This window comes from Gadus macrocephalus, chromosome 5 (genome assembly GCF_031168955.1).
Source record: "Gadus macrocephalus chromosome 5, ASM3116895v1".
Lineage (NCBI taxonomy): Eukaryota > Metazoa > Chordata > Actinopteri > Gadiformes > Gadidae > Gadus > Gadus macrocephalus.
In genome coordinates this window covers 9,099,956-9,112,972 of record NC_082386.1, presented here as the reverse complement: position 1 = coordinate 9,112,972, position 13,017 = coordinate 9,099,956, and the positions used below count along the sequence as shown (strand labels likewise).

Here is a 13,017-nt window from a genome sequence, read left to right as displayed (position 1 = left end):
TGTCAAATCATAACTGCCAACGCGCACATGATCCAAACACACTGCCAATCACGGGACAACCCCACACACGCGGCTGTAATCCGCACTGCGCCGCATGGCGCCACACCGAAGCCGCTATCAGCCGTCACTCAAACTCCCAGGCGCACAGCCTCTTGTCAGCCTGCTAGTTGATACCGCTGTCCCACTGCCACCAACCAGAGCGTGGCGGCCAGACCGCGAGTCAACAAGATGGGTACGAATCTGGATGACACCAGTTGGGTCCGGTCGAAAGCGGAAGAGTCACATTTTAGAATGCTAATGTGGAACAAAGGATAAGGATGTGAATGAGTCCCACTTAGAACAGTGTGACATCGCAGGGGTCTGAGGGGGCAGACAAACGGACACTGTGCTCCCATCCCCTGTGGGCCGTTTGTTCGCGGGCGCCACACTGGGCCTTTGTCCGCTCAGACGGCACTCGAGACTGCCCTGATGTTTTTGCAGAACAAACAACAACAAGTGCAACCTCACAGTGCATCGGGTCTCTGATTGGCCACTGATACTGGTACGCAATGGATAACAGGGTACACAGTCATTCTGAACCCTCGACCTCTGGAGAGATAACCTATAGCCTATGAATGAAACTACATTGGTGGATTTTCAACAATAGCGTTCCAGATGGTTTGGCATTCCGCAGAGCGTATGCCTTTAGAACATCCAATCTTATCCTAATAAGCTACAGGGACATGCATTTCAAAGTAAGGCTCTCAAATTGTCTTGAGGCAATGCGCCATAGTGTCTAAGGTTGCCCCTCCCTATATTTTAGTATGATGTTTTTGGTCATCATCAGGAACTCAATCATGTATACTGTATCAGTCCATTCTTTTAAACCCGAAAGGCAAACACTGGAAACTAGCTTTCCCTCTATCCAATTTTACTTTGTCAGCTTTCTTTCCCATGAAATTATAAATTGGATTTTGTTGCACATTTTTATCCACTTGACAGCACTTAACTAATTGCGATTATCTTGACTGGAAAAAATTTGACTCGGAAATGTGCATTAAGTGCCAACATTTGGGAACATGGATGCAAATGTATCGAATCCAGAAATCCCAGTCACAATGGTGAATCCCTCAGTTGTAGTCTACCAACACTAACGTACATTGTCAGCTCAAACATTTTATATTGCTGACATCCATTTGTGAGAGAGAGTGGGTAGCTGATGAAATGGAGAAACAAGCGTGGTCGAAAATCTTTCCCTGCCAGTATCAGACAATTAGAAACAAGTGACCATTAAAATAATGCAAAGAACTTCAAAGCTTTTACACTCTGATGTCCAATGCACTCTGGGATTATAATGTCATGGCATGATTTGCATGAATACACTGCCTGGAATCTATGCAAACAATATTACAATACTGCTACTAAATGCAATATTGTGTGGTTGAAAAGCCTTTATGTACATGTGAATGGAAAATAAAGGCTTGAAAAATCAAGGCAACAGACCACCTTCCTATGCCTGGTTTTATTTTGACTCATACTTCTAGATGGATGTCAAGAATTTGAATTAACCTTAATGAACCTTTTCACTTTTGGGTGAAAAGAGTATGAAAGGTATAAAAACACAGAAAAAAAACGAGACTTATTAAAAGGAAGAAACCCTGATAACCCATCATGTTGGTCACCGTTAAGCCCATTGCTTGATTCTCCTCTGAAAATGGGGAAATTGGGTTTCTATCAGGGTAAATTGCTATTTTTGTGTAAGCTATTTAACAAATTATCAACTGCACAGATGTTTCCGACTAGCTTGCGGGCGAGAACAGGATCTGCAGGGCAGGCGAAGAAAGGTCTGAGGGATGCAAGGGAGATGTGCACTGAATATCAATTTAATTGACTAGCTGTTAATTCTCATGCAAATCGTGACCTCTGTTAAAGTGCATCAAGAGCTGTGTGTGTGGGTGGGTGCAGTGTATGATTGTGTGTGTGTGTGTGTGTGTGTGTGTGTGTGTGTGTGTGTGTGTGCGTGAGAGTTTGAACACTCACAATTTGTCTCTATTCAGAGGGAAGATGAAACAAAACAATATTGCTATATTCTGAAAAGAGGTTACGTATTTTAAAACCACCATCTCCCTGTATAATTCGAAAAATAGAAAGTATCATGGGTTAGTGAAGCTAATTTTTGGGGGCAATTGTCTAGCTGGGATTTAGGGGACCACAACTATTATACTCTGTGGTTTCGATACTCATTCCTAATGAAAGCCATTACCAATCTAATGTGAGAGTGCCTAGTATTATGACCAATGATGTTGAACACTTAAAAAATATCTTCTTTGAGTGCATGCAGAATGACATATTTCCTTCATTAACTCAATGCACTGCCTATCAGCCCTCTGCTGAACAAAGAACCCAGCGACAATATCAATTATACTTGTAGGATGCAAAAAGGGGGATTTATTTCACAACAAATAGCCTCACAGAGAGATTCTGAATAGGCTACATTAGCATGACAAATGGACAACAAAACTCCCCAGTTCAACAGCTAAAGAGCTTTATGATGGGAATTGAATTGAGGAAATTGCTTGATTAGGGTCTGCATTCTGAGGACATGCCAATTACAGCACCCTGGCAAGAAGATAGAGCAATGACAAGTCGACAAACTGCCGTAAGAAGGACAAAAAATTACATTGAAAGAGCTGTCAGTAGTGAACTTTGGAAAATAAGATAAGCTAACAGAAACAGGAAATCGAATCGGAAAATGTGCCTGATAAAGTTGTGGCATATCAGACCAATAAGCGTACAAAACTTGAAGACAAGTAGCGTACAGTAGGTTCGCATTTAGCAAGAAATCTGTAATCCTAGGTCAAACTAATCATGGGGTTGTGTGCCCTTTTCATCGATAGTTATTATAGCCTACTTACGAACGGAGATGTCATATGCAGATCAAATATTCAGGTAAAAGGTTTAGTCTTCAGGCTGAGGGCTAATTAAAACAACTGTATGCTAAAACTTCTAGATTCAGCTTATCAGTTATTACATTTAAACAGCAAAATTATTAGAAAAATTGGCAAAGTTGTGCCTTGGAGATAACATTCGAGAACTCTCCCACGTGGTTCGTTTGTTTACCACTAGGGACTTCTGGGTAGTCGTTCTCATGGTAACCAGTGTAAACACATTCTGCCGCCTCAAAGTAACACGGAGCATGAATTTAGAAAACAGCACGCACAATGAGAATCGGTATTATGAAAAGATTGGATCTATTCAGCAAAGTATGCACGAAAGGTACGTTTTAACGTTATTATTCGCTTAAATGCACGGGTCCATAACACATTCTTAGATTGTCCACCAGCCTTCTGAAACAGAGTGCTGGCTAGTTAGCAAGCTAGATTAGCACAGACAAGTTGCTGCAACTCTGGCGCTGTGCAGCACAGCTAAGCGTTAGCTCTCTCTAGAAGCAATCATCTTTACTAGGGGAAATGATTACAACATTGCATGCACGTAAAATGAATACGCAAGCATACATGCTTACATAACGTATGTATTCTACGGAAACACAGTTTACCTTAAAATAGCCAACGCATCGCTAATGACAGTAACATTAGTTAGAGCTATTACCTCTCGACTAGGGTTTTGTTTTATGATAAGCCTCGACCATAACAACTTCAAAGAGTCAAAATAAACACAAAGTGGTTTAAGGCTATATCGTGTACTGCTTAAACAGTTCGTTTAGATGATTATCCCGCTGACTTCTCCATGCAGGGAAAAGCGGAGGCTGGAGTTGGAGAGGGAGCTGTTTGCCTACTCCCTATCTGATACAAGAATGTAAGTCAATAAAGTTATATCAACCTCAGTAATTCAAGTCAACTCTATTGCAAATTCACTCATCTAGGTCCTGTCAAGAATGATATACAAAACTGTTACTCGATTATATGCCAACATACTAGATTCTCATCTGATATTAGATATATTTATATTTTACATATTGGTTATCTTATATATGTATCCATGCATGATGTGTTTATAGATAATGTGAGTGATACTGTACATAACTAGAAAAGTCTAGTCCTTGTTTTTGACAACGCTCTTAGATAATGTTTCTTTTAAGTAATGGTTCTCCACCGCCCTCAGCAAACAGATAAAGTGTGCCAAACTGCGCAGCTATCTCAAAGAAATCTGTGAGAGGGAAAAGCGTGCAAAAACGAGAAACCTTGAGCTTCTGAGAGATGTGAAGTGCATAGAAATGAGCTTGAAGGAATATGGACCTTCCCGTGCCACTCTACAACAACAAAAGGTTCAACACACTCTCGCTCACTTGCAAGCGCACACACACATGCGTGCGCACACACATAAACACACCCACACAGACCCACACACATCCATAAAAACAGACACACAGAACCATACACACCTGACTGTGGCACTCTACAACGACAAAAGGTTCAACACACTCACTCATGCACACACAGCATGCAGAGACACACCCACAGACACACATTCTCTCAAATGTGCACACACACACACACACACACACACACACGTATGCATGCATGCAAAAAAATATTATTGATTGGAACTGTAGTGTGTGCAATGTGAGCCATTTGTTTGATTTGTATAGCTTATTTACAAATGTTCAATATGAAGTTCGAACAATGTAATTGTATGCAATAGTTAAACTCTTGATGTTTCACATGGTTATAAATAATTGCATTGCTATCTTGGAGTAATTTTCAGTTTTCCTACACTACAGGAATATTAACCAGCTTTTGCTTAGTGTAGCATTAGCACCACTCAAATGTCTCTATTTATCACTGCAAGCAAATGAGCAAGAGAAAAAAACAATGAGCGAGTCAGCTTATCACTTAAAACTCAATGGCAGTGCTTGACAGCTTAATATCGAATTAACAAAATTGGTTAATTATGACTCAGTGAGATAATTGCCCAATATAGAGACTCTGAAGTGCTCCAGAGGTTTACTCCTCTCCCCTCAAGCAGTTGGTTTGCTTCCTCTTAATGCTTTTATGAGTAATACATTTTATTTATTTTTTCTGGTCTGGCTTTTCCTTATATCCATGAAGGTGTATCTTGCAAATTTGTTTCATTTTTTGGTGTTTACATGTTTCTGTGTTTGGAATTAATGTAATTACATCCACAAAAAACACTAGTGGATGTGAATACACACACACAAACACACACTCTCACACACACTCACACACACTCACACACACTCACACTTACTCTCAAAAGCAAAAACAGGGTCATCATTTTGAAGGTAATTGTTGTAATTCCTTTTAATTAATGATCCATATTACTAGGGCTTGGGATGGAGGCATTCTAAATGGTTAGCCGGAATAGTTCTTTGACTGATACTGTACTAGCTATTGTCCGGAGAAATTGACACGAAAAAGGAAATCTCAGTTGAAAGGTTAGTTGGTTTGTTTGAGTTAATCTCGCCAGTGCAATTAAGACTCTTTGATTGGAATTTGGATTAGCATGGTCAGTCTGGCCTATCAGATAATTAATTAAGAGTGTTGACAGCCTCCTTCGGGGGGGGGGGGGGGGTGGGGGGGGGGGGCATTCATGAGGGAATACCGTTTCCACTGACTTGATCCCATGCCACACGTCCCTCTGTTGGCAGATGATGTTCACCACGCAGCATTATCATGTAGACACAATCCCTGGTGTTTGCGATTGGCATGTTCAATAATGTGAGGCCCTTTTGGGAATATCGTAATCACTGCGTTACCGTTGCTAAATTGTTTAAATTATTTGGCGGCTATCTGATGTGCACAAACGGTTCGATAATGAACCGGCCGACAAAGAAAGCGGTTTTATGTGTTTTTATTTTTGTATACAGGCTGAACACTTGGATCGCATTTCCAATTTCATGGCTGGAAGGAAAAAGAAAGAACAAAAGTCAAATGAGCAAAAGGTAACCATAACCATATATACATAGCTTTAAATATAAATACGGTATGCCTCTGTTCAAGTCAAATGCATTTTAAGAATTACTAACCCACAGTGAGTAGAAATATCAGCTCAAATGTATTATTTAACCACACAAACATTAATTTGTCTGTCAAGCTAAGGGCGTCCCTTTATTTATAGCTGGCTTATAATGGCTTTGTGTAAAGAGTCTTGTTGTTATTCAAATGTTCTGGTTCAAATATAGTCCCAATTTAATGGAAACATTTTCTTTGTTCTGCATAGGCCTTTTGTTGAGTGATCACACAGAAGCCGGCTTCCTGCTTTTGGTGATCAAATTTGCACTCAATACAAGGGGCAATGCAAATCTTAAACAAACTGCCGCTGTTGTCTTTGTCGCCGTTGTTGTTGTTGTTTTGTCAAGGTTCAGCACAACAAAGAGACCGTATGGCATTATGCAGGAGAGTGTGTAAGAAGGGGCGCATACGTCCAGGCTGTGTATCTGGCGGTACGCAGGTGCCTAATCCTCGCCGGCGCCGCATCGGAGCCAGCAATGTAGTTCAAGCCCATAGCTGCTTCCTTTTTCTCCCTTCACTTAAAGCAGTTAAAGCTCTTTCAGATGAAATGTCTCAGGCATCTCATAATAACTTGGAGCATGCTGTCTAGAGCAGTCACTTGTAACTGTGTGCACACCGCCGTCCGTCCCACCCCCCCACCCGACCACCCACCCCCCCATCCCATCCCCATCCCACCCATATCCCCTTTCTCAGCCTGCCGGTATTGTAATGAGCAAAAATGGTGCCGTCGCTCCATTATGCATACAAGCCAGTGGCTGGCAGTGTGCATGTCCCTCAGGCTGCAGCATTCATTAAGGGAAGCTTACCGGGCTGAAAGCTGGAGACGGACGATAACGGGATATGATTTTCATATTTAATACATTCCTTGGAAGAGCACACGCGTGCGGCAGATTGATAGAAGAATCAATTGCTACTTTAGTGAAACACTTTCTACTTTGCCCTGCAGCTAGCGATGGAATCACTCAGCCAAGAAATTAACTTTTCCTCTTTTTTTTTTTTTTTTTACCTACTTTGTGGATCTGCTGGGCAAGGCTGCATTGGTTTACAGTGAATGTTATTAAGCAGCTAACTGTTTGGTATTTAAGACTCTTATCAGAAAAGAAACAGAAGCCGTGTTTTTTTTATTTTTTTATGATGTTTGGAAGGGGGCTGTTTACGCCGCTCTTCCTCTCCCACGGTGACATTGCAGACACAAATCAAAACTTGCTAATAAGATTAAAAGTTAAAACATTGATCCCCAAAACAATCTTTTAAGAGAAAGGGTTAGGAGGAGTCTGACCTTGGCGCGAAAAAACCGCCCGTATTTAGAAAAAATGTGAAATGGATAGTTTGAGACACTTGAGTGGAATATCTGCTGGACTAAGCTCGTAGGTTTATATTTCAGTAGGAAATCTACAGCTGTGGATTCAATGATTTTAAAACGCTTGCTGCGTTCTTAGCCGACTTGTAGAAAAGGTCTCAAGGGTTGTCAAGAAACCGACCGTTTGGTAGCAAGTACCGCGGTGCAAGCTGCCGCAGAAGACACCCTCATAGCCGTGCAGCCTTTTATGTCCGCACAGCGTTTAATGGATCTCAATGAATCCCTATTATTTTTACACACACTTTCACAGAAAATTCTCAGTGCTTAGTACTACTGCTAGATAATTGTATTAAAGTGTGTCATCCTCATTCACAGGTTGATTCTGCACACACACTAAACAAGCGATACCCTGATGCTCAGGTCACCGAAGACCTCGACCGCGTCCCACCGGGGACGTCGGCGGGACCCCTCCAGAGCTGCTCTGGCGGCGCCAAAGCTGTCGCCGCACGGGCGCCCTCACACCGAGCCTCAGCATCCTCGGCGGCGGCGCCGGCAGTGCATCACTCCCCCACTACACACGCACCCTCCCCCCAACGCCCCCCGAGTGGCCTTTTGAACGACCATAGAGTCTGCCGAGAGGCTGCCACCGTCGGACCAGCAAATCTATCAGATGACATTTATCAGGGCAACGGAGTTCGCCCCGACGGCTGTGATCCAAGTGTCAGGCGCGAAAGGCCGGCGCCCGCGCCCGCGTCCTGCCGCAGCGTGACTAGCGAGGCTGCCGGAGGTGAGGATGAGTATTCACCGTCGCCGCCGGCAACCGCCACGCGACCTCAACCGAGTGCTTTACTCGCCGGTGACCTCAGCCCCGTTTGGTACAAGAATCCCCCCGCAGACGCTGTCGCCCTTCAATCCCCGGTCTTGGAGGAGAAAGACGTGACCCATTCAGTGGCCCACACATTCACCGGAGAGGAATCGCAGGAAGTACCAGGTTTGCAGTGTGATTGGAGGAGTGTAATCGTTTTCCTGCCTTTCTAGGATCAGATCTATATCTGTATAAGAGTGGATCTGCATTCATGTAGATACTGATATAGATAAAGAAATATTTATTCATGACGTTGTATATTTTTTATATATACACTTAGCCTCTGACACTTACATACTGATACAATAAAGATGGAGGTCCTGCGTGTACATGGGGATTTCAGGTGAAGGCGAGGGGAACCTGAGAGTGGCCAGCTCTAGCGTGTTGTCGGTGAGCAGCGCCAGCGACCTGTCCATCTCGCTGACCGAGTCGGAGCCAGAGGACGAACCGGCCGACGACGGGGGCTACCTCCACGACCGAGGGTCCATGGCCAGCCCGTCCCCCGCCAGGCGTAGCCCTTCCCCTGTAGCTCCTCCACGATCGTCCACGCCCGCATCGCGGTCGGACGCAGATTCACGACCTACAGATGGCACCGCAGAAAGGTATGGTTGAAAGGAAGAAAACACGTGCGCTGCAATGAGTCAGTGGAGAGATGCTTGATTGATCCTGCAAGGTCACATGCACTCACAAAAAGGTGCTTTATTCACAATATGGTTTAAGTAATTAATGTAGAGCAACTTGATTGTAACTTTTAATTGTGAGTACTGAAATTTGCTGGGGGGGGGCAATGCTGTTGATGAGTCGCCTTCTTAACGGTGAAAACGAGAATAATAATTCTGCGACACGCACGGTGGTGTGTATGTATGGCAAATACCAGGAAGAGGGTTTCTATGGTAACGGACACAGTGAGGGGTTCGGCTCCAGCAGCTACTGGGAAAGAAGCGCATTTTTAAATAGTGAATAAAGAGATTCAAATTAACATGATATAGTGAATATGAAATAAGACCAATTCAAATATATTTGTCATATAAAAAGATATATATATGACACTACAGATAAACTGAGAAATCTGCATCGGTTGCATTCATTGTAACATTGAGTGTTCTCAATCTAACAGTAAATGTTGCTTTGTACCATTTGTAACTTGGTTATCGCAGCCTCAGCTTTCATTGACAAACATGCATTTGTATTGTTTGCGCAGTGATAGATTTACTGAGTGTGTCCCCTAATTGTGAAGGCATCACAAAGATGAGGGTTGAAGACCCCTACATTGAAGTTAATCTTTACCAATCCGAGCCAGGCGGAGGTGGATTAAAGGGGGAGGGCTGAACGGCCCCTCAAACACAGCAGTTTATGGCATTGATTGGAGGGCCAAGCTAATTGCCAATGAGCTGCTGACAGGTAGCAATTGTGATGGCATAACATTTCATTGATGGGCTGCAGTTTACCATACACTTGATTGGGATAGAGAAATGGCTAATAGGGTTTTTTGTTGCCACGGCTTTGATGCTTGCTCTGTTGTACTGAATTGTAAAAAGTACAAAGCTGCTGTTTCAGTTTTTTTGGAGTTAATAATTAGTGTAATTGTTGAAAATAATGACAATTCATCCTTTTACTATAATCTTCATGCCAAATCTGCATTATGAACGCCTAAGGTAGATTGATAAATCTGATGTCTATATTCAAAGGTTCATTGCCCACCTACTATGGTCAATAATACACGATTTAGGACAACATTCAACCTTCAACCAAAGGTTGATTCATTAACTTTAATGAAATAAACCTCACTGTAGTATAACACATATATTTTTTACTGATAGGACACTATTCTTTCCAACAATAAACATTACAGGATGTTTTGTTATTTTGTAATTTAAAGCTGGTGCACAGCTGTTTCTTTAATCATTTTCATTTGACTTGTAGTAGAACCTGTTAATGGTATAGGCTTGCCACTGATATGAGTGTATCTAGGATGTTTCTAGCAAAGGAGACCCAAAGCACAGCATTGGTATTATTCATTTATATCTTCATTTTATCAGAAGTGCGAACATTAACTGGACCACCACAAATGCGTTGACTCATTCAAAGTCTTAATACAAGGATATCTTTGTTGTGAATAAAAAAGGCTGAACATTTTACAGACATAGTAACAACACCTAATGTATCACCTAGTAAGTAACACAAAGTAGTAGTAGTATATAAATAAATACTATGGCAGAAGTGTGAAAGCATTACGCTGCTGCAGTGCTAGCATCAACTTTGGCAATAGCCGCCGCCGCGGTGGCAGCCGCGCACCTTAAACTGAGCGCTCAGGGCCCGTGACCGACAGCACTGCCATAATCCAAGATAATGCCCTAGCAGCAATTTTCTGCTCCAGAGACTTCAGGAAGTCCTCAGCGGAGGAGGGGGCAAATGTGTGGCGCCACAGAGTGTGTTCTGGAAGGTGGGCGATGTGGACAAGCTCTCACCGTTAGCTCTTGGTTAGCATGATGGCGGCTTCTGAGTTGGGGGATCATTTTGAATGGTGTTTGACCTGCCCAGAAAATACAAACTAAGAATATCCCTCCTTTTTTCCAAATACAAGCCGGTCTCTTTCCAAATACAAGCCCTCTAAGCCCTTCAAGAGAATAATAGAAAAAATGCTTTTGACGAAAAGCATTTAATTTGCAGGGTTCTTGACTTGCAACAACCCTGCAATAATATCTGACTTATTGGAATTTGATAAAAAAAAATGATTGTGTTTTATAATCAGTTACCTGTGTTTTATAAAGGTAACTGGTATACTGTGTTAATATATAAACAATATATAATAATATATACATCATGTATGCTTTATATCAGGGCTATTCAACGTCCTTATCAAGTGGGCCGAAAAGGAAAACCACTGTGGGTTCATGGGCCACACAGAGTAAAACTACGTGAATGAATAGCTACAAATAAATCGTACTTAAAGTAGTGTTAACTTAATATATATAGTACTACTACATGGAATAAACTTGTCAGACGCATTCCTTCCTTCTTCACTTTTAATCGTATCATTATAAAAGATTTTGTTCTCACATATTTTGGACACGTATTTAGAATTAAACAATGTTGTTTGAATCATCACAAAACAGAACTACTGTACATATGAGACATTTTGAGCCAGTGAGTCAGTGAGAAAGATTGCACTGCCTTGTTTGCCTCATCCTGAGACACTCATGCAGCTTCTCATAGGTCATGGAGCAACGTGCCCTTGTTCTGATGGCATTGATATGAGGAAAGCTAGACTCAAACGTATCGGTTGAGCCAAACATTGTCAGAATAAGAGATGCCAGTTCCTGATTGTGGGGTACTGATACTGGCTAGTATCACCGGCTACACACAGAAACCTGATTTGCATTCAACTATGTTTCTCCTTTATTTTATTTATTTTTTGCGTGGAACCTCTTGCGGGCCAGAAAAAAATTAAGAGGGGCGGCATTTGGCCCACGGGCCGCTAGTTGAATAGGCCTGCTTTATATAGTACACAGTGTAAACTGTAACTGTGGCTACACAGTTTTTGGTGCGATTTAGAGGGTGCCAGCAACCAAAAGCATTTCACTCCTTCACCCTCTCTTAGATGCTGTCCCATTTTATGTTTCTGAACATTACACGGAGGATGTTTGTGTTGCCATAATGATGTGGAGAGAATCTCTCTCTCTCTCTCTCTCTCTCTCTCTCTCTCTCTCTCTCTCTCTCTCTCTCTCTCTTCCCCCCCCCCCCCTTGTGTGAAGTGTGAAGAAGAATGCTTGTGGCACAGGGCCGTGTCTCTGTGTGGTCCTGCTCCACCCATACAGTGTGACCTCAGGAGGGGCCACCGTTAGCCTGTGTTTGGGAGAAAGTGGTGGTGGTGGTGGGGAGGCTGCAGCTGCCATTGTTAACACCAAGGGTCTCCGACTATGGGGAGAGAACAGCGAAAGCTTTGATGTAAAGCTCAGAATGCATGCAGTCTTCAAGGCTTACTTTGAATCTGTGCCCCCACTCCCCCCTCTCTCTCTCTCTCTCTCTCTCTCTCTCTCTCTCTCTCTCTCTCTCTCTCTCTCTCTCTCTCTCTCTCTCTCTCTCTCTCTCTCTCTCTCTCTCTCTCTCTCTCTCTTATCTGTGTCTCTCTTTCTCTCCCTCCCCTCTCCCTCTCTCTGTTTCTCTTTTATTTTCCTCTGTCAAGGTTATAATTTATATTGGTCTTTCCATTCAGCTCACAAGCAGTAAAAAACCAAGCCTGGTCAATTCATTACGTTATCCCATTATATTTCACCTCCGGCATTGCCCCGGCTGGGGCTGACATATCCCCCAGCTTTCTACAAGGCTCATCATAATAAAGCTGCACACTTTCCTCCTTTCCGACACGTTACCCCTTAATAGATGATGGTTGAGCTATAGCTGGTGTTGTTCTTTTTTTACCCCCATCTCCATGTCGCTTACCGTCCATGAAAGGCCTGTTTTTTTCTGCGTGCTGTCATTGGCTACCCGTGACAATGGAAGGCAGATGTTTTTTCGTCATTCTTTTATTGCACCGTATCCAGATTTTGTGTAGGCAGGGATGGGGTGGGTGAGGTTGGTGTCGCTGCGTTCAATCTTGCATCTGCAGTGCTCTTCTATTATCACTCGCTGTCTCTGGGCCCGTTCCTATTGTGTGCTCGTGTTTATTTGTTTTTTTTGGGGGCATTTTTGTGTCTGCACTCGTCGTGGTGTGTAAAGATCTCTTCCCAACCCCCTGACACCAATCACTCCAAAGATGAGGCCGCGGAGCGTGGGGAACCAACCTGCGACACGGCGATGCACCCTGCAGGGTAATATCACAGCCGAGCAAGGATGACCCTCTACCACTCTTACCGGCTCTCTCTCTCTATCACTCTCCA

At 43.0% G+C, this 13,017-nt stretch overlaps 1 protein-coding gene across 1 annotated transcript in view; it reads left to right on the top strand.

Moving 5' to 3' along the window:
• Positions 1–2,589: 2,589 nt before the first annotated feature.
• kiz (kizuna centrosomal protein) overlaps positions 2,590–13,017 on the top strand; it is a 35,369-nt gene continuing 24,941 nt past the window's right edge. The window contains 6 exon segments of the mRNA XM_060052344.1: positions 2,590–3,255; positions 3,733–3,795; positions 4,102–4,264; positions 5,828–5,902; positions 7,648–8,263; positions 8,481–8,739. Coding sequence (XP_059908327.1) covers positions 3,128–3,255; positions 3,733–3,795; positions 4,102–4,264; positions 5,828–5,902; positions 7,648–8,263; positions 8,481–8,739 — 1,304 coding nt within the window. The 5' untranslated portion in view covers positions 2,590–3,127.